Source organism: Athene cunicularia, unplaced genomic scaffold, assembly GCF_003259725.1.
Source record: "Athene cunicularia isolate RWA unplaced genomic scaffold, athCun1 SCF_27, whole genome shotgun sequence".
Classification (NCBI taxonomy): Eukaryota; Metazoa; Chordata; class Aves; order Strigiformes; family Strigidae; genus Athene; species Athene cunicularia.
This window is the reverse complement of record NW_020799344.1, coordinates 23,752-43,936: the sequence shown is the minus strand read 5'-3', so window position 1 is coordinate 43,936 and position 20,185 is coordinate 23,752. Positions and strand designations below refer to the sequence as shown.

Below are 20,185 nucleotides of genomic sequence, written 5' to 3'. Positions count from 1 at the left end.
ATGGAATACGCAAATTATTGGCATGAATGTGTCACCTCATGATTATGAAAATAAATACAAGCTTTTAATTTAAGCATTTTAAAAAATAAAGTCTTCTCCTAACTTCTGCTGTTAATATGTATGCTAGTATTTACTGTTCAGTTCCTCTTCTGTTTCGGAATAACCTTCAAGCTAAGCAAAATGTTGGCAGTCCTCGCTGCTGTCTCATAATTTGTTAAATACTTTCCTAAATCATGCATTTGCATGGTACATGATCAGATAAATAGAGTGAGTGAGACTGCTGTAGGAGTAAGGTCAATGCGGTACTGGTCCCTTAAGAGGAAAGAGACTGTAGTGAAGCCAATAAAACACCCAGTCGTACTGATCCAGAGCAGCACAAGGGGAATGTTCTGGATCCCTGTGGCTTCCCTTTAGAAGTACACTGCAGGGCAGAGCCAGCCAGGGTCTGAGGCCAGCACAGTAGCTGCAGGAGCAGCCAAAGAACGGGTTAGGGGAGCTGTGATAGCATCAAAGTTCTACTGCTGTCTTCACTGCGAACGTGTGCCATCTGTTAGGGATTTCTTCTAACGCATCCTTTCCCTCCCCTCACTTGGTGTTCCATTTAGCTGATTCCTCTTCCTGCATACCAACCTAAATACCCATACTCCAGAAAACTTAAGTAACAATTCATGAATAAAGAAGGTTACAGATGTACTGTCTGCTTGGCTTGTTTTGATCCTTTCCTTTACCTGTCTTGATTATACGGATTCTGAGATACTTGGGCCATGTTTTAGTCATCTGTCTAGCACAGATTGGTTCTTAGGTGTGATTCTAGTAAGGGGGAGTAATATTAATAAACACATCTGAATTGAGGAATAAATCTTGTTTTTTTTTGGTCAAAGAATCTCACTGAAACCAGGGAGTTCTATTATATTTGTAGATGGAACAGTTTGTAGATGCAGCATAGATTCAATGTTATTACTTCTGGGGCTCTTCCCAATTTATTAATGAGCTTTATTTTTTTTATGCAGAGGCTTGAAGGGTGTTATAGTCACTCTGAGTGACACTGAGCATCTTCAACGTTCCTACGTTGGATCTGATCCTTCACTCTTCCAGGCTCCTCCGGTTGAATCTAAGGAAATAAACTATGAAGAATTTGATGCTGAAATTGAAGAGCTTCAGAAAATCATCAAGCGTTGTGGTAAGGCATTAGCTGTCTTTTTCTACCTGCCAAGCCACAGAAATGTGGTGTTCAGATCACAGCTAACTCCTGCAGGAGGTTAAAACCTTTGCAGGAACAAAAGCACAAACGCCAATATGGTGGTTGCTATTTGCTTGATTTATTAACTGCACAATTGCTTTAATATACGCCTTTCTCTACATCACGAGATCTTGAGTTCCCTGTTCTTCCCGTACATCACGAGATCTTCCGAGTGCCTCCCCCTACAATCAAGGAGGCCACAAAACCACCAGGTATACTTTGCGGGAGCTATGGACACGCACACGACCGGTATGATCAAGCAATGCCCATTTATTGAAGGTAAGCAAGCCCTTTTATAGGTTTCTCCTGTGCCCACGAACGGCACGTGGTGCAATCCTTATGATTGGACAGTCAGCTTTGTCCACGCGGTTCAAGCCTTCTCACGATTGGATAATAAGCACCACAATCAAATGTCTTTCTCCGCCCAACCTATCTCCTGGAGTTGGTTGCTGAGTTCTTTGTTCTATGTCCTTGCCGAGGCGTGCACAGATGTAGGATTGCTCACATGTCCATTATCTCCCACCATATCCCTCTTTTTGGTTTTGAGCAAACCACATTCCTTTTGGGCTTTTTTCTAATGATTGTTAATACAACAAATTAAGCATGGCAAAATAATAACAATTCCAACAGTTCCAACAATTCCCCCTTGTAACAACTTCTTCAACTATCCTGTGAACATGGTTAACTTTCCTGTGTAACTTGGGCCCCTACTGGTTTGGAAGGGATTTCAGTAAACACATTCAGAATGTATGAGCATTAATCACTGTACTGGGTCTGGCTGAACTGGAATTGGTTTTCCCCTACAGCAGCCCTCACGGTGCTGTGTTTTATGTCGGGAGCCGGCAGGGTGTTGATAGCACCCTGTTGCTGTGGCTACTGCTGAGCAGTGCTTACACAGCACCAAGGCTCTTTCTGATATTTCCCCCAGCGGGACGGGGTGGGCAAGACCTTGGTAGGGGACTCAGCCAGGAGAGCTGACCCAAACCGACCAAAGGGATATTCCAGACCGTGTGACGTCTGCTCAGTATAAAGCTGGGAGAAAGGAGGAAGGGGGTGGGGTCACCCTTGGTCCTCCGAGGCAACCACTACGCGTATTGGAGCCCTGATCCTGAGAAGGCCCGACATCGCCTGTCCATGGGAAGGAGAGACTAAATCTGTTTGCTTTTGCCTCCGCGTGCGGACCTTTGCTTTGCTTTGCTTATATTAAAACTGCTTTCGTTTCACCCACAAGGGTTAGTTTATCTTCCTTCCCCTCTATACCATGTTGAGAAAACAAGGGGAAAGGGGGGTAGTGATAGAGCGACTTGGTGGATACCTGGCATTTAGCCAGAGTCAAACCATCACAATCACTTAGAACCATTGCAAGGCTTAGGGTTGTGAGCTTGACCTTCTTACCAAGGCTGCACGCAGCGAGATGGAACCCATCGTAAGCCATGATCTGTAAGCACACACATGTAACCTCTGCCTGTTAATTGTACTTTAACAGGTCCTTCCCACTGCCCTGTATTTAAGTTTTTCAACATAACTAACGGTTGCTGTGTGCCCATAGATTGTTCAGCATCACCCTTTATTGCTAAACTGTGAATCATCATTGGTGGCTCCTGACGTTCTCCTGTAAGCCTCAAAAAATTCAAAACATATAAAACTTAATTTAATCGTTCAGCTGGTATCATACCTGACATTCCCCGTTTTTGATTTTGAAGCATTTGCTTCGGAGTTTGATGAGCTCGTTCGATGATTGCTTGTGCAGTGGGAGAGTGTGAAATTCCTGTGCAGTGTTTAATGCCCCATAAGATACAGAAGCGTTGGAAGCGCCCAGAAATATATGCTGGGCCATTGTCTGTTTTGATCTGTCCTGGCACTCCCAGTACAGCAAAAGAACTATATAAGTGCTTTCAACATGTTTAGCTGTCTCTCCAGCTTGAGCTGTAGCGCAAATAGCCATGGAGAAGGGATCAATAACAACGTGTACATATTTTAACCTACCCAATTCTGCTATGTGAGTAACATCCATTTGCCATAACTGCAAAGGTGATAGGCCCCGTGGGTTAACTCCCGTTCCCAGGCCAAACCCTGTTTTTTGACAGGATGGGCAAGAGGCAACAATGCCCTTTGCATCTGCAAGAGGAATTTTAAATTGTTTATGCAACATTTTTGCTGGCTGTTGCAAAAAATTGTGAGATCCTCTAGCTTGTGAAAACAAATTTGGAGAGGGCCCAGGCCTGGCTGGAGCAACCAGTTGATCATCTAGTTCATTTCCATACCCCAGTCCTTCCTTGGACTGATGACTTCTGATGCGAGTAATAAAGTAGACAACGCTTCTCTGATCAAGAGTGTGAACTAGTTGTTGCAACAGTTTCCCTTCCGTATCAGGCACAGACATTAGGGCTTGACAAGCTATTGACTGCGATAGTCGCAGCACTTCATTACAGAAACCGACTTGCAGATCTACTGCTGCGAAGGGTCCTGTACCTCACAACATTTGCGCTTGAACGAGATAAAGTGGATCGCCTTGTGGTCGCGGCTGAGCTTGCTCATTATTAACTAATTTAGCCCATGCACTTTCAAACAGCGTTTTTGGAGATGGAGTTAATACAACTGCTGCTATTTGAGCGATATCTTTTGGAATTAACGGTGATGATGAAAAAATATAATTAATAATTTGTTTTGTTAATTGACGATGAAGACCATTTTGCATTACTGAAGCTCTGGCCTTTTCAAGCGATTTCCAATCTAAAGGATCCCATTCGTTAGTACCACTAACACTATTAACAGAAACAGGGAACGCTTGTACGCTTTCAGGAATGAAAGACCCCTCCACTATAGCAGCATCTCTGATAATCCCTTTCCATCGGCGTGTGGCCACAGAGGCACTCTGCACCTGTGAAGAAAAAAGATGTGAAGTTGTAGGGCGAGACGAAGGAAGCGCAGCCTCCGCCTGTGATGGCAGCAAGAATGGATTAGAAGCAGATACTGGAACTGAATAGTCGGGTGGGTCAGGAGCAGGCGGTTGTGGTTACGTGCCAGATGAAAAGGTACACGATCTGCGCTCCATCTTCTCCCGTGTTGCAGCCAGTTTTTCAAGCTTGCCTATAAGTTGCAAGAGTGGAGTTCCTTTGTTTGAAACGCTGACTGGTGAGGCAGGGTTTTTCTCTCCCCGCAAGGAAGGCGCAGGCGGTGGTGCTTCGGTTCCGACCGCGTTCCCATCCGGCTCTGCCCACCGCTGGCCCCGGTGACGTCCCCGCTCTCCCCTCACTCTCCTCTCACGCGGCGCCAGGCGCATCTCCGGCATCGCCCGCTCCCGCCTGCGCAGCTCCCGGGCTAACCCCTGCTGCTCGTCACGGCCCCGCCAGCGCGACCGATGAAGCAAACGGGTTTTTCGGCTGACATAACGCGACGGGATCTGCCAGCGGCGCAGGCACCAGAGGCGGCATATCAGAGCCAGAAGCCGCTTCTACCCCTGCAAAGGCGGCAGTGCCAGCGGCGCGGTCGTCGTTCAGCTCCTCTACTGTATCGCGGATCAGCCTCCAGAGCACGGCATAGTCGCTCACTTCTTCTGCCGACCTTCCCCCCTCACTGATGGCGTCCCAGAGCTTTTTTCCTATGTATTCCCAGGTAGATATCTCAAATATGAGACCTGTACTGGAGATAAGTCCTCTTTCCCAGCTCCATTTCACCAAGCCTTTCAGGGTGGACTTACCGTATTATACGCCTCTCATGGAGAGGATATCTTGGAGGACTTTCACTACTGCTTGCTCGTCCCTGCCGAGAACAGACCCCATTCCCTCCCGGCCGCCGCTTCTTTTCGCGGATCTTCAACCCAAATTACAGCAGGCTGCTTCTCACCTTCAGACCCTGGGGCAGGGTCTGGATCAGTTTTGACCAGCTTTCCACCCTTGATTGCACCTCCGTCGAGTCCTCAGCAAAGACTTGAGCCAATCAGGAGGGTCCTTGTTCGGGCGCCAGATGCGGGAGCTATGGACACGCACACGACCGGTATGATCAAGCAATGCCCATTTATTGAAGGTAAGCAAGCCCTTTTATAGGTTTCTCCTGTGCCCGCGAACGGCACGTGGTGCAATCCTTATGATTGGACAGTCAGCTTTGTCCACGCGGTTCAAGGCTTCTCACGATTGGATAATAAGCACCACAATCAAATGTCTTTCTCCGCCCAACCCATCTCCTGGAGTTGGTTGCTGAGTTCTTTGTTCTGTGTCCTTGCCGAGGCGTGCACAGGTGTAGGATTGCTCACATGTCCATTATCTCCCAATGATACTTCTCCATTTTCTGTACTCATACATACTTTTGACTACCTGACTTTTCTTTTAGCACTTAAATTTTTTTTTTGTTTTTACTTTTATACTTTAATCATACACTTCTGTAAGAAATGTAGTACTTAATGGTTATAAGGTATATACAATAGATAATGGTAGAAACAAAATCCTAGACTATTAGATCCTTGAATAGAGTTTTTTCTTTGTGTTTTTGTTGGAATATTAAAGAAAGTTACATCAGGCTGGAGATAATTCTCACTAGTACAAAGGTTCAGAGAAAAAACTAAAAGTGCATGTTCTACCCAAAGGCAAGAAGAGTTACAGAATTTCACAGCAATGGTCTGATAGGCTTCAGAGAGAGCAAAAGAATTGCCAAATTCAGTTTTATTATTACAAATGGCTTCTTAAGTTACACAATTAACAATGACTTTTGTTAAAGCAACTTTTCTTTTGCTTTATCTTCTTTCAGAAGTGGTTGTATTTGAAGAACGTGGTGAGAGATATCAAAACCCAAATAACTGATCAGGATATATTCTAGAATTTACATTTCTAATAACTTGTATTAATTTTGTTCAAGTAAGGGCACATAGTTTCTACAGAGATCCTTCAGAGTTTGTGTTTTCATAACTGAGCTTTTAAAGAGTGTATCTGGTTTGCACAGGGAATTGGAAACGTGATTTTACGGGAAACTATGGAAAAATCTTAGACAAATAGAAAGAACCAATTAAAATCTTTTCCTGATGGTAGCTAGCACATTCTTAACATGGATTAAAGAAATAGTCATGGTTTTCTGCGTAAAAAGAGAGTGAAAAATCTTGCAGTTGTAATCCCTAGACATTAAGAAATTATTTACCTGCAATAATGAGCTTGATTCTACATGTCAAAGATTTCTTTTTTGTAGTTGTGTATAACTTTGTCCGTTATTGTGATAGACTAATATCCATGTTTTAATTTTACAAATCCAGTAATTGGTTATTTATGCATACAGATGTGGGTAAATTCCATTGATTTTTATCACAGCCCTTCTTTATAAGTGTTTGACGATTTTTTCTGGCTGTCATAACCAAGGAAAGAGAAGCGTGATGGAAGGAATAAATTCATTTGCAGTGAATCAACTTCTGTTTGTTAATTTTAACGTATTGTGTGGAAGATCTAGAGAGAGAGAGGAAGGAAACACACCTGTCCTTTATAACTTTTCTAGTAACGGTCATGGCATGTTTGATAAGTTTACAGCAAATACTGTGGACCTTTTCCCCATTCTCTCTTCTTAATTTTCTTCCTCAATCTTTCTGATCTGGTCTAAGGTGTTTCAGTGGGGTTTTCGGAAGAGTTTTTATGAATGCTTTTTTTTTGTTTGTTTGTTTTGGAGAGATGTTCTGATGATGTTGTGTTTGGCTTTAACTGGATGTAAAATTTGTAAGAAAACCTTTTACTTATGAAGAATGCCTTTCAGTTACGAACGTCTGGCTTTGATTCGTTTGGGCTTTTTTCTTAGAACTTTAGCTAAGTCTTAAAGTAACTGCTAATCGTATCTGGTTGAATGCCAAACACTTCTGAACAGTGGTCAGCATTAAGTTACTCCTAAGCAGGATCTTTAAAATGAGCTATAGACTTTTCTGTCTTTTGGATTAACCTTTGTACAGTAAGAGCTTGTGTTGTTCTGAAAATATCTACCCTTACACGGAAATAATTTTTCTTTGTTTCATTTTGACTTCCAAACATGGAAGGTATTTAGAATTATGTCATCATTTAAAAAAAAAAAAAAAAAAAAAAAAAAAAAATTTCCATAAATGTCTTATATTTCTGTCCAGTGCTGATCATTAAACTGTTGAACTTACGCTATTTTGTACATTTTGAAGAATAAGGATTTGCATTATAAACTGATGAAATATTTAAAAATGGTAACTGTTATACTAACTTAAATCTAATGATACTTGCATCGATCTGGATAAGTGTTTCAACATAGCTGGCTCAGTTTAATAGTAAAAAAAGGTGATACTTATGTGTAACCTGGTTGTGATCTCTGTCCTCTTTCTAATAGAAAAGTGACTGTATGACAGCAGTTGCATCATATTTTGCTTGAAGAAGCAACCTGAAGGGAGATAGGTAAGAAGGATTAGAGAAGGAAGATATTTTCTTATTTGTACAAGTGGAATGGATTGTGACCAGTTGTGGCAGTCTGAAACAGGGCTAGGCTTCTCTGGCAGGTGGTACCCGAGGAACTGTTTTGGTTTTGATTTTTTTCCCTTGTAGTAGAGGGAGGTATTTTTCTCTCAGCAAAAGAAAATGAATACTTATGTTCTGTCTTCGTCAAAATCTTTTCCCTTAATCCTTTTCTGAGAAAGAGATAATGTGCTGACCACCAGTTCTGTGACATTTTCAGGACCCTTTGTGTAATAAAATTCTTGCAACTTCCTGAATATGCTCATGCTCTCAATTTTTATGTTAGTTTCCCCGTTACGCTAAGTCTTTACCGTTTGCTACTTTAGGAACTATACGTTTCCTGATGGGGTTTTTCTTTTTCCAGTACGTTTAGTATTAAGAAATAAAAGAACTTTTCAGAAAAGCACAAATACCTTAGATTCCTCATAGTATTTAAGTGCCTGCTTTTTAATTCTTACAACTTTTTTTACATCTGTGAATCTGTATAAGGTTTTATATCCCAGCTGTAAACGAGTTCCTAACATCCTTTGCCTTACTGACAGTGCTGGAAATCACCAGGTAGTACATTGTCGCTAAGCCCCATAGAGTGCTCTGTACATAAAGCGTTCACGCACCTTCTTTGCCAGAGGAATTTCTAAAATCTATTTTAATTTTACACCATGAGGCACAGAACGTTTCTGTGTCTTAGAATTAATTAGCAGATTACTGAGGTGAAAGTGCCGTGTGCAGTCCGTATTTTGGAGATCGCTGTTTATCGTAGGTGTATTAGTACATACATGTGAGGAGAGAAGTTTAACAATTCCTTACAGTCTCTGAAGATTATGGATAGTAGGTGTAAAATCTTGTGATACAATGTGTCTAAAGTCTTTTACTTTTTTTTTTTTTTCTTTCTTTTTCAAGATACTTTGCCCAAATCTGAAAAACACAGAGATCTCATTGTCACAGCAGAAGTTTCGCCCAATTTGGATGCAGAATCTGTATGTACCAGTATATAAAAGACATTATTCTGAAAACATTGGTTCATACATGAGTAAATAATGGTTGATTATAGATAGTGATTACCACACATTTATATTTGTGGGACTGAGCTTCTGCATAGCCCCCAATTTTCCATCAGTTAAAACACACTTTTGTTAATGGTTTTAACTAGAATTAATAAAATAATGTTGTATCTTCTATCTGGGGATATTTAGGTTCTTGGCTAAGCAAAGATCAGTGAATGAGAACGTAGGAGCTGGAATAACTTTATAGGATCTGGAATAACTTTATAGGATCTGGAATAACTTTATAGGAATGAGAATTTGTCATGGTGAACAGCTGTTAATATGGGGGGAAACAGTAGAAGTTTCACTGTGTGGATCCTTTAAAGACAGAATATGCAAACCACTCAAAGATGCAGTGTAAGACATAATCTTTGTCAAGGCATCATTCAACATTCTCTGGTGTTGCAGCCTAATTAGCTCATTCATCTTGTGTACATATGTAGTTTATAAAAATTAATTCAAACTCAGATTCAGGAGGGCTTGCATAGTCTTAAAACTCTTTAGAACTTACTCATTGCACTAGAACATCTTAAGTAATTTCTGGCCACTAATTTCTGCAAAAGGAGCTGCTTTTTAATACTTTCATAGATATATTCGATGTATTTATTTAAAGTCTGTTACTGCTACTACCTCTACTACTGTTGTTCTTTGATAAAAGCACATCTTTATAATGTGTGCTGGTGGCCTCGCACTTGTCTGTGGAAAAAAGGACAGCGTGACATGGTCTTGGCTAGCTGCAGTGGTCTGCTCACAACACTTAGAACTGTTAGGTCCATAGAACGCTCTCGCGCTGCTGTGCTCGTTTACTCAGTCTCCCAGATGCAAACGGTCTGTTTCATGTATAAATAACTCAATATATCAACTGAACCACAGCCTGGAAACTTATTTCCCGAGACTGTTTGTGTCTTAGTCTCCTGTGTGGTAGGCTTTCTGGGGGGGTCCTGCAGCAGCCACCTAGAAAGGGAAAATCCAGTAAGATACTTCCCAGGGAAGGATCAATACGGCAAATGTGGGAACAGTGTGAGGGTTTCTGCAGTGAAACTTAGAGGCTTGCAGATACTTCTGCTGCGCTTGTGAAAAGATTTAAATGGTGATGTGTGTGGTAAAAGCAAAGAGGCTATAGAGGTATGGGAATGGGTTAGGAGAGTACCTGGAGGACGTTGTGGTTATTTAACATCACCTCCTGTGTACGGCCTCTGATCCAGGACGTCCAGCTCATAGAATTCTGAGAGCTGAATGTAGTAGGGATCCCGTGTCCCTTTGCATCCCTGCTACTGCTTCGGCATCAGCTGCTGGTCCCCAGAGACAGTGGGCGTGACAAGCCAGTATCAAAGTAGCTATACTTTTTTTAACGGAAAAAGATACACAACATGCAAAGGAAAGTCCTGTTTCTAGAACCTGGAGAGCCTGCCAGCTTCCTGACTTCTTAGGAGCTTTGCAGATGTGGACCTTATACTGGAAGGTTGGGATGAAAAGGAGAGTGGGTCGAGGACATCAGATTGTTTAAACAATTTTAGTTTAAATCAGCGCTTCACTTCTGCTCTAATAATCCAAACTACTCACCTGAATGTATTTAGAGCTTCTTATGATAAAAGAGTAAATTAAGAACAAACAGGAACATTTTCTTAAACTGTACAGACTGACCTGTTGCAAAATAAAGCACGAGCATAAAATAAGATATTAAAAGACTGCAAGGTCAAGATGAGTTTTGAATTAGATGGAACTGTCTATTGAAGTAGAAATTATCAGGAGCAGCAAGATGCCTGCTGTAACTTCCTTCTGAAGTTCCAAATATATTTCTGATTCTAAGATAGTGTTTGATGATTTTATAGTATATATTATGGTGTGTATATAATATATTGGCAAATTGGAAGTCACCCTTCCCTACCGAATAACAGAAGGTATTTCCAGAATTTAAATAAATATACAGTGGAAAGTAATGTGCCAAACAAAACCATTTCAAACATTCATATGCACGTCAGAGTGTATTACTGTCTTGCATACACCACATTCATGACCTTTTGCTATCCTTTTTGCAGGCAATTTCCAACAGAGGCTTTACGTTTTCAGAAGCAATTCAGAAATGTATTTTGTGTATTTTAATCTGGCGTAGGAATGAGAGGTCCTTGACTGTTATTCCCTGATTACCAGGTTGATGGTAGGAGAGTAACAGTGCATTCATTGTGTTCACTCATTCATGTGTAATATTGAATTTTCTCTGTTTCCATCTTTTTCTTCACAGCAAGCCATTGGCAGTGAGGTCAAAGCAGAGGCAGCACCATCAGTCACAGTCAAGGTACCGTGCCTAACTCAAACGGTAGCATTCAAATACTGGTGGCAAATTTTAACACACGTCACCTTGTGTGTATTTCACTTAGATCATGAAAATGGGTAAATGTACACAATTCTTTTTCTCCTTAGTATGACAGGGTGTCATTCTAGCAAGCCTTCTGCTGAAGTCAGAAGGTAACTGGGGTTTTATTTTTGATAGGCTTATCAAGAAGCAGACACAAAAAGATTATTAGCATGGAATGAATTTGGCTTTGAAGTTATAAGAATAATTTTTCCAACACATTTGAAGAGGATTAAATGTTTGGTTGCACACAATGTGAGGTTTGTTGTCTTTAGTTGTCAATAAATGGAAGTAGATTTTCTTTTGTAACAAGACTGTCATAGCTTTTGATAGTGAAAAAAATGTTAGGAAAATCTAATTTGACAATTGACATCATTGCAGTCCTCTGAGAGTTGCTGCCTGTAATTGATTCTAAAAGAAGTGTGTGTGTATGTGCATATTGCCTAAAAATAATCATGGTTTTTATTTGAGAGAATCTTCTAATAATATCAGTGGAGCCTTATTTTTGAGAACCTTGCAAGTTCTCCCTCTGAGTGAAGAGTTCAAAGGGTAACTGAGCTCTTTCTTGAACCAGATTCCCCTACACTAATGTGGTTTACTTGTACTTGGTCCAGTGTATTTCCTGCATTTTTAAATGCTAAACTGCTACAGGATAAAATCCTAATTCCGATAGTCTGTTAGAGTTTTGCTCGAAGAAGTTCAAATGAAGGGCATTGGACTTTGAATCAGGCTGTTTGGTACTTCAAAGCATGTAATGAAGATTTAAGTTACCTCCAGAAAGGTGTGCATTTATCGGGTTTCAGTTTACACTGGAGCCAATATATTGTATAAGTGAGTTGAGTTTTATAATTGTGAAATTTGAGTTTTGGAGAGTGGGTGTGAGTTCAGTATTGGGAGCACGGGTAACTCCCATTGTTCTCTCTCATCTGGTCATTGTTGCTATTGTAAAGGCAATGGCCAGCACTGTTTAAAATGAGTGTGGATGTGTTTTATATATTTGATAAACTTTTTAATGGGAAGATTTTCTCCATTCTGTTTTCTTGTTTATGTATCTTATAGCTTTTAATGAAACAAAAATAGTAAATGTAGGACTTACCCCTCATTCAAGTTCTTTCCAGAATATTTTTTTCCTGTGATAAGTTCATTTAACTGATCTTCATATGTCTCCATTCTAATTAATTGTGGTTGATGGAAAAGATCTTTTAATTAATGAATTAAATTCTTTAATCTTTACAAAGTTAAAAGCATTGGTTCTTATGAAAATGGGAAATAATTGTACATTATGATTGTATAACTCCTGTCAGACTAATTAGCACTTAACCACTGACCTTGGACAAGTTGAGAACATTTTTGATGAATTTTAAAATTAAATGTCTTCTTGAATTGTACAACTACAACCAATGTATTGTTTTCTGCAAAGTAGGTAATGTTGCTAATGAATATTATTTGGCCATTGTAATGGTGGTGGTTGCACCCCAGATCTGCAGGCAATGCACTGCGGTCTAAAAAAACTTCCAGAATTTGTCACTTATTTTCATGCTAAAAATGTAATTTTAAAATTTAATTTTGCAACAGTGATAGACTTGTCGGAAAAGTTTTAATAAAATTAGATGCTTTTGACAAAAGTTTCTGGATAAGAGCATTCTTCACTTCATATGCAGCAGAAAGCCAAACCTAACAGAAATGCGCTGAAGTAGCATTTGGCAGTAACTTTAAATGTGGCTGTTTTGATTACAAATTCTGAATTCATGTCTGCATGTTTTTAGCTCGTTTAATTGGCTATTGACTCCGTCTTCGCTGTTCATCTTACTGAGATTCTGGCTTCAGAAAATGGGGCCAAGTCTACCCTGGGTATGTGGAGAGGTAGGTGTGATCCCTCCTTGTTAGCACTAACAACGATGGGTGATCCGAGGACCTCTTGGCAGCCCAAATGTATTGTTATATGAAAATAAATGTTGATGTCGGTTCTCTAAAAGTAGTCAGGCTTCCTAACACCAGGGTCATTTTATAAGTGATAATATTTTCCTAAACTATTTTAACCTTGCTGTAGTGAGCTCTTGGGAGACCAAGCAGATGGTGAGAGATAGCAGACACGGTCTGTGTATATTGCAGACCACGTTCCCATCCGACACCACTGTACTTTCGTTTTCGCTCTGAGTTAAGGACATTCTTTTGGTATCTGTTGGTTTTGCAGAAAATAGCTGCCTGCAATAGAAGCAAGCAGAGCCACTCCAGGCTTATGGTTAGGTCAGCTCTCATAATCTAGAGTTGAAGTTGTGCTGGGTATCCTGTATATTGAGGTTTAGAATTTGTTTGCAGTAAAAAATCAAATAGAACTTGACTCTGAAGTTATTCAGAAGACTGTGCATTGCTCTTCACAATTAAAGGGGATAATTTATTTGGTTAGCTTTTTTTTACTTATTTTTGATTTTTTACTTTAGTCACCTAAAAGAGTCAACATATTATTCTTACTTAATTTAGGACAAATGCACATGGCACTTGCGAAATATTAACATTTTAATTAGCATTAGTTTGTCTTGGGTTAAAATTACAAAGAACATGAGATATCTCCTCAGGTTTTTGTAACCTTTCAAGTTGTGTTCCATTATTGGCTTTAAGTAAATAAGAATTGTAAAAGGAAAATATTGGTTTTGACGTTGAAATTTGAAGTTCTTCAACATTGTTGCTGAATTGCTCTTTACAGGTTTTTCGTATCTTTTTGCTGGTTTTGTTGGTTTTCAGCTATATAGAGGTTGATTGATTGCTTCCTTTAAATACTTTTGTATGTCACTTGATTTAGATAAAAATACAGAGCGGAGTGACTGCGCAGAAACCAAACCTGGCAGTGACCTGTGACCAGGTCGTCTTGGATGATTCCGGTAGATTGTCATAGTCCCATTACAGCTATGGGATCGTATTCCTTTTTCTGAGGATGTCCGAACGCATAGTCCAGCCTCCATTGAATGCATCGTTGCAGATGGAGTGCAGTTAAAGCAACGACAGGCTTGCCCTGCCGGCGCTCTGCAGCTCTGGATACTGCTTGGTGGAGGAGGACAAAGCGGGAAGGAATGGAGTTGCTCCGTGATGAGGGTGTGGTGCATGGCAGGAGTGGAGAGGCAGGGTGGCACCTTCATGATGGAGGCAAAAATAAATCCGTTATTCTGCGGTACTTTTGCTGGGGCGTTGTGTTTTGCTGGCAATTCTGTCTATGTAGAAGTAGCACTGCTGAGCTGAAAGCAGGGACAGAAAGCTGTTGACCTATGGACGGTCGGGCAGATGTTCCCAACAGAGGTTTCCTGGCGTATGTGGACAGTCCCAGCATCGGCCGCGTGGTGATTGGAGCTTTTTCCCAGCTCCGTTGATAAGGCTGCAGGTGGGATTGCCTTGAAGATTTAAGTGGAACTGAAGACCAGAGAAGCGTGTCCTGCCAAAGCTGGGTCTGCCGGCCGTTTCTGCTCTGAAATACGCAGTCATGGTCCCTACTGAAACAGGGGTTTACTGACTGCTGCTCTCATCTGAAAGGACATTTTTAATGTTTTCTCACTATGTGACAGGAGCAAAGGGCTGACGGCTTTGTAAAATATTAGAGTCACAGTATAAAACTGCATTTATTTGGATACTGTCTGTGTTCGGTGTGCTGAATTGTGTTATTGGTTATGCTTCAAGACAGTTCTAAGTTGGCAAGACTAGTTTGCCTTTTACAAATTACAGATTTAAAAAACCCATGTCCATTATTTGATAAAGGTGAACTGATGGGAATAACTGTCATAATTTAGTAGACTATTTCCAAATGGGCTAGAAAATATGTCGCTTTCATTTGGATACTCCTATTAATTGATATAATTTTGTGTTGTTTTTAGAACCAGATTCATCTGAAACTGTGGTCCTGTCTGTCTTTTTGAAGGGGAATTGTTCTCCATCAGAACTAGAAGGAAATTGTGTGATTTCATATAATACACCAACAGGTAAGCCACTGGAGATTTCAAATTGATTTGCCTTTTTCTAGGTCTTTTTCTTTACGTATTCCTTATAAATGTTGTTTTGAAATATATTGAAGGCTACTGCCTTCAATAATTAATGAAATAATGTGTATGAGAGACTAGTGTTCAGTTTTAGTTAATATTTTATGCAGTTATGTTACGCAGTTGGTCTTGAAGAGGTAAAATCGTATGTTTATGGCTCGGGAAGCAGCTGTACGAGCTTTCCCAGCCTGTCCTGTCCATTTGCTTCTGTTGTGCCCTTTAAGGGACCACCTCTAGGAGTGAGAAGTTAATTCCATCTTTGTGACTGTTCAGCCTTGTGGGCTGCCAACAGATGTGACAATAACTTTCTCCCCACAGAGATTGAGTAAGCATTGGGAGTGATTATTCCTCACTTCCCTTTGAACAGTTGAACGTACTCATTCTAAACAAATCAACTGAGCCAAAGGAATAGAAACCGTCTGAGTTCTGTTCTATACTGCCCTGATGACCCTAGTGATAGAGTACGCACATTTACCCTGCTATCCATGACTGAAGACTGATCGGCTTGGTTTTCTACACGCCGCCTCGTGAATGTGTCAGGCTACTGCGAAACTGTATTTAGGCAGGGCTCCCCTGTCCAGTTAAATGCAGCATAAACCAGTTTAAGCTGTCAGCCCTTCACTTCTCCCTGCCTGGCCTTGCTCCTGCACCTCCTCCCCTGTTGTGCTCACACAATCAGCAGTTCTTTCTCGGCCAGCTTTGCCGATGTGGTTCACTGTGCAAACACAGAGCTGTGCCAGCACAGATGGAAGTGACATGGAGTAGACCGGCATCAAAGAAATGCATGTGGATTGGGGGGTTCTGTGGAGGGTGGTGCTCTTGGGTACCTTATCCTGTGTAGACACTTTAATTTAAGCATTTACTTCACATCCCTTCTCCCTTGAAACACGGTGGTTATGATGAGAGTCTAGGCTGTGTGATGGCTGAAATGTTTTTCTAGACCAAACTGAACTTCATGTTTTTAAATAACTTGATGTGACATTCTTTTGACACAAAAATGTCAGGCTCACAGCCTCACTGTTTTAAAAAAATGAATATTCATGATGGGTTATACGTATATTGGTGGTGTCTGCTGTGAGCTATGAGATAATGTTGGTGTTAAAACCAGAAACAATCTGGAGAGTAACTTCCATTGTACCAAGCGTCACTTTACATTTCTAGGGTTCAAATCCATTTGTATTGGTCTGTGTATGCATTATTTGCATGTTGTTTTAGTGTTAGTTTGTTTTTAATATTTATTGAAATAGTGGATCTTAACTAGACATGCAAAGATAGTTTCTAAAAAGTAAAGAATTAAAAGGATTTATAAATTATTATTTTTTTTTTCTGGATTACAATTTAAATCTTTCATTTGGACTTTGTTCTGATGCTATGTAAGGGACAAATTTGTGTCTGTGTAGTGAATGTATTTTAGCTTCTAGTGAGGCTCTAACTTTTAATTCCCCCACCCCAAAACCTCAAGCTTTCCCTCTCAGGTTTGTTTATTCACTGGATTGGAATGACGCTTGCAGTCTCACTGTAAACTTTCCCACACAGCTTTACTTGTGAAGTTCACTTCACAAAGCAGATTCAAAACCTCTGTTTCTCTTAGTGTGACTACTCCGTTCTAGTGTCTGGGAATCCTGACTTTAGAAAACACATGAGTTGGTCCACCTTCTATGTTAGCAGCCCATTTCTGCATCCTCTTCATGCAGTGGATTGTGTTGGCTACAGAATTTTTTAGGGGGGGTTGCTTATTTGAAATGTTGCTGAAGTAAAACATTAAAAAAAAAAATCGGTAAAAGGTCTGATACTCAAGCATAATTCAGAATATTTTTACGAGCAGACACCGTCCATAATACAAAAGCATTGTTTGGCAGAATTTCATGATACCGAAATGATTGTGCTTGAGTGGACAGATCGTCCGTGGAACTAATGAATGCAGATGAAATTGTGTATTATTTGGGGGGTCCTTATTCTGCCGTGCAATTTAACACTGAGTTTATACTTTGTAAAAGCGCTTATGCAACATTATCCTCATGGAAACGTTCTTCAAAAAGAAAATTGTATGTGTAGATAAATACCGACTAGAACTAGAAGTAATAGTGCTCGGAGAAGTTAAAAAGTTCATTGGGACTGATCAATCCTTATTTCTGGTTTTCCATGAAATAAGTTAATCTTGGACAATGGAAGAAGACCGTTTTCCATATCCCTTAGCAAATGGACGTTAAGCTCTGAATGGGAAGAACTGCATGTAGGAATAAAAGTTGGGTTTCACTGCGGAAGCGGCAAACTGGAATGAATCTGTTTCCCTTTTGTTGTTAACTGCATTGGCTAATCCATGTGGAACAGTGCGGTTACTGCAGCCTGTCAAGAGGACTGCTGCAAAGAAGCCCAGCCTAAAGTTTGTTCTGACAGTTAATACATATTAAAAAGAAGCTTGCCCCATGTAGATCAAGGTTTGAAGGTTGGGTTTTTTTTTTTGATGATTTTTAAAAAAAACTGTTAAAACTTTAATCAAAGTTTAAAGAAGGCTTGACTGCTAATGGTGTCTGTTTTTTTTCTGCTTCGTAGCTGAGAAGTGAACTGAATCCTCAATATTTCCTTCAAATAACCTACTGGGAGGGCAGTTCTTAATGCAGGTTGTGCTAGTTGGACATCTCCTTGTAGCCTCCTGCTTTTCTGTTTGAGGATTTTCTGAAAATCTGTTTTCATTTTCTGTAACAGAGTTTATTTTAACAAAAAGCTAACGCAAGTTTCTAAACTATTCTAAAAGCACAGGATGAGCAGAAGCACGGGTATTTCTTTATTTTTTTCACTGTATTTTTGTACAGCTTAGATTCTCAGTTTTGTACAGTACAATTTAAGATTATCATTTTTGTAGTTTCTAAATCTAATTTGTCTTTTTTGAGAACTGGAAGATCATGTAAAGCAAATTACTGCAATGGTCTCTACTCTGGCCACGGTGAAATGAGATTGTGTTTGTCCTGACCAACAATGTGTGGAAACTAAATACGCATTTTGGAGGAAATGAGTTTTATGCACTTTAAACCATTAATGTATTCGATATGTCAATTATAAATGGAATGACTGTTGATTTGGCCTGAAAACATCTGAGCTAATTTCACTCAAGGAGAAAATAACTTAAGGCAAAGTATGATGATGCACGCAGCTAAGTCCAGCGATTACACTGTGAGTGTTTAAAAGATGGATATTAGGTTGAGTGCTACCTTTAGCAGATGGTGTTCTATTTTTAAATAAAACTTGCTTCTTTCCTGTTACACTCTAAACAGAATTTGTCATTTTCTCTTTGGTGAAATATGTATGCTGGGAATGCCAGCGGTAATGTCAAACAATCTTGAATTGCTAATGTTGAGAAAATTTTAAATACGTACATTCAAGTTCTGAAGATTTCTGGTTAATTTAATTTACTGTGAACCTTGTTAACAGGGCAAAAGAAGAACTGTTTAGTATCGAGACTCAGCAACTCTTCTTCCTCATAGCTGTATTTCTGTCTGTCCTTTTGGATAAGGTATTGGTAGATGAGAAATGAAAAGAAATAAGGAACTGTTTGAAAGTGTTTATCTGAAAAAAAAAAATAAATTAAAATGCTGCTGTGATTTTCCACAATGTTCACCTCTCAACATTCCGTTAATTCTGATTTCCTGGAAACTGAAGAGAGGATTATACAAATGTGGACTAGAAACAACAGAAATAAAATCTCATCCCCCTAGTTCGATAATTTGAAATTCACTAAAGTGTGATGAGTTAAATGAATTTGCTGGGATGGATGACACTGGCCAACAGGACTTGTTTTTTCACTTCAGTTTATATTAACACTAATTTCTGTACTAAGCCACTTTTACAAAGCCATAGTGCGTAGATGGATAAAAATCACCTTCTACTAATATTAGCTGTGTCTGGAGTGAGCACGGCACTGTCAAAACTGTTGTCTGTCACTAGCTGGGGTAATAGAGTAATACTTTTCCTACTAGAAGATATCCTGGAAAGTGGAGATATAATAAAAAATACAGATTGTATTATCAAAGAACTCACTGTTTCCAAAAGACAGACAAGGTTTCAGGTGGGTTGAAGGTGGCTTGTTACCACGGCTGTCAGACGCTTAGGGTGCTGTGCTTCTGTCGTCGTCCAAAGTGTATGGAGCCTGGTTTTGCCTCCAACCCTCCGAAAAGCTCACTACGGCTGAGTTATGGCAGGGAATTGCAGACAGCCTGTTGTTACGGCTTAATGTCATCCAGTATTTCTCTTGTTTCCTTATGGTAGTTCTTCGTAGCTTTTTGTTCTTCGTGAGCGGGCTCCTGCTCATACTTTCATTTTGTGCAATGAAATTGCTGGAGTTAGGATAAAATAGAGAGTACAACAGACATCAATAAAATACAAGAATTTCTTTAACACTAGTGAACATGTATCTCTTACAGCAATCTCTCATAGATTTTGGAGACAGCAAGTTAAATTTGTGTGTTATCTAAACTGCGTTGCATAGTGAATCTGTGTGGCTTAAATGTGTTGTTATTAGTTGTGTATTTGTTTTCAGAGAATGATGTAGAATCCAGAGCGATCAGTTGGAAGACCTTTGGCTAATAACAGAAGAGCTCACGCTTCGACTCAGAGAACATTTCAAGAAGCAAAACTGCAAAGATTTTGCATGTACTTTTTCTGGTTCAATTCCTCTGCAAGAATATTTTGAACTAATTGATTGACATATTGAGGTACGTCACATATGTGAATCGTTAATGTTCTAGTTTTAAAAATGTTTGCATGTTAGTACTGTGGTGAATCAGATTATAACTATAGCTGTAGCTTTCAGGAAATAGAAGGCTGTATCTAAGGTACTGCTGGAAAAAAGGTCATGTAATTTTTAACATACGGAATATGCCTTGCCTCTGAAACAGCCCTTGTGATGAGCAGAGCACAAGTAGCTAGTGCGCCGTCTGCAAATGAGACAAACTGTGGTGCCGAGAGTTGCCTTTCTGCTCGCTGGCTATACATAAACTGTGGATTCTTCCTTCCCTAACATCAATTCTAACATTTTTTTCTAATATTTGCCCTAGTTTTAGGCTGTTTTACTCTTCTGTACTAGTGAAACCACA

General features: G+C 39.9%; 1 protein-coding gene across 1 annotated transcript; it reads left to right on the top strand.

The window, feature by feature from the left end:
- Window positions 1-297: 297 nt before the first annotated feature.
- Window positions 298-17,659, top strand: LOC113490752 (protein PTHB1-like). Its single transcript, XM_026867325.1, has 8 exons — window positions 298-302; window positions 1,011-1,180; window positions 5,792-5,803; window positions 8,578-8,654; window positions 10,963-11,016; window positions 13,874-13,952; window positions 14,934-15,038; window positions 17,649-17,659. Exons 1-8 carry the CDS (start codon window positions 298-300, stop codon window positions 17,657-17,659), a joined length of 513 nt encoding a protein of 170 aa, XP_026723126.1.
- Window positions 17,660-20,185: the final 2,526 nt, after the last annotated feature.

Coding starts and splice junctions, on each gene's coding strand:
- LOC113490752 (XM_026867325.1), top strand. Junction 8,655..10,962: donor CCAATTTGGATGCAGAATCT/GTATGTACCAGT, acceptor TTTTCTTCACAG/CAAGCCATTGGCAGTGAGGT. Junction 11,017..13,873: donor CACCATCAGTCACAGTCAAG/GTACCGTGCCTA, acceptor CACTTGATTTAG/ATAAAAATACAGAGCGGAGT.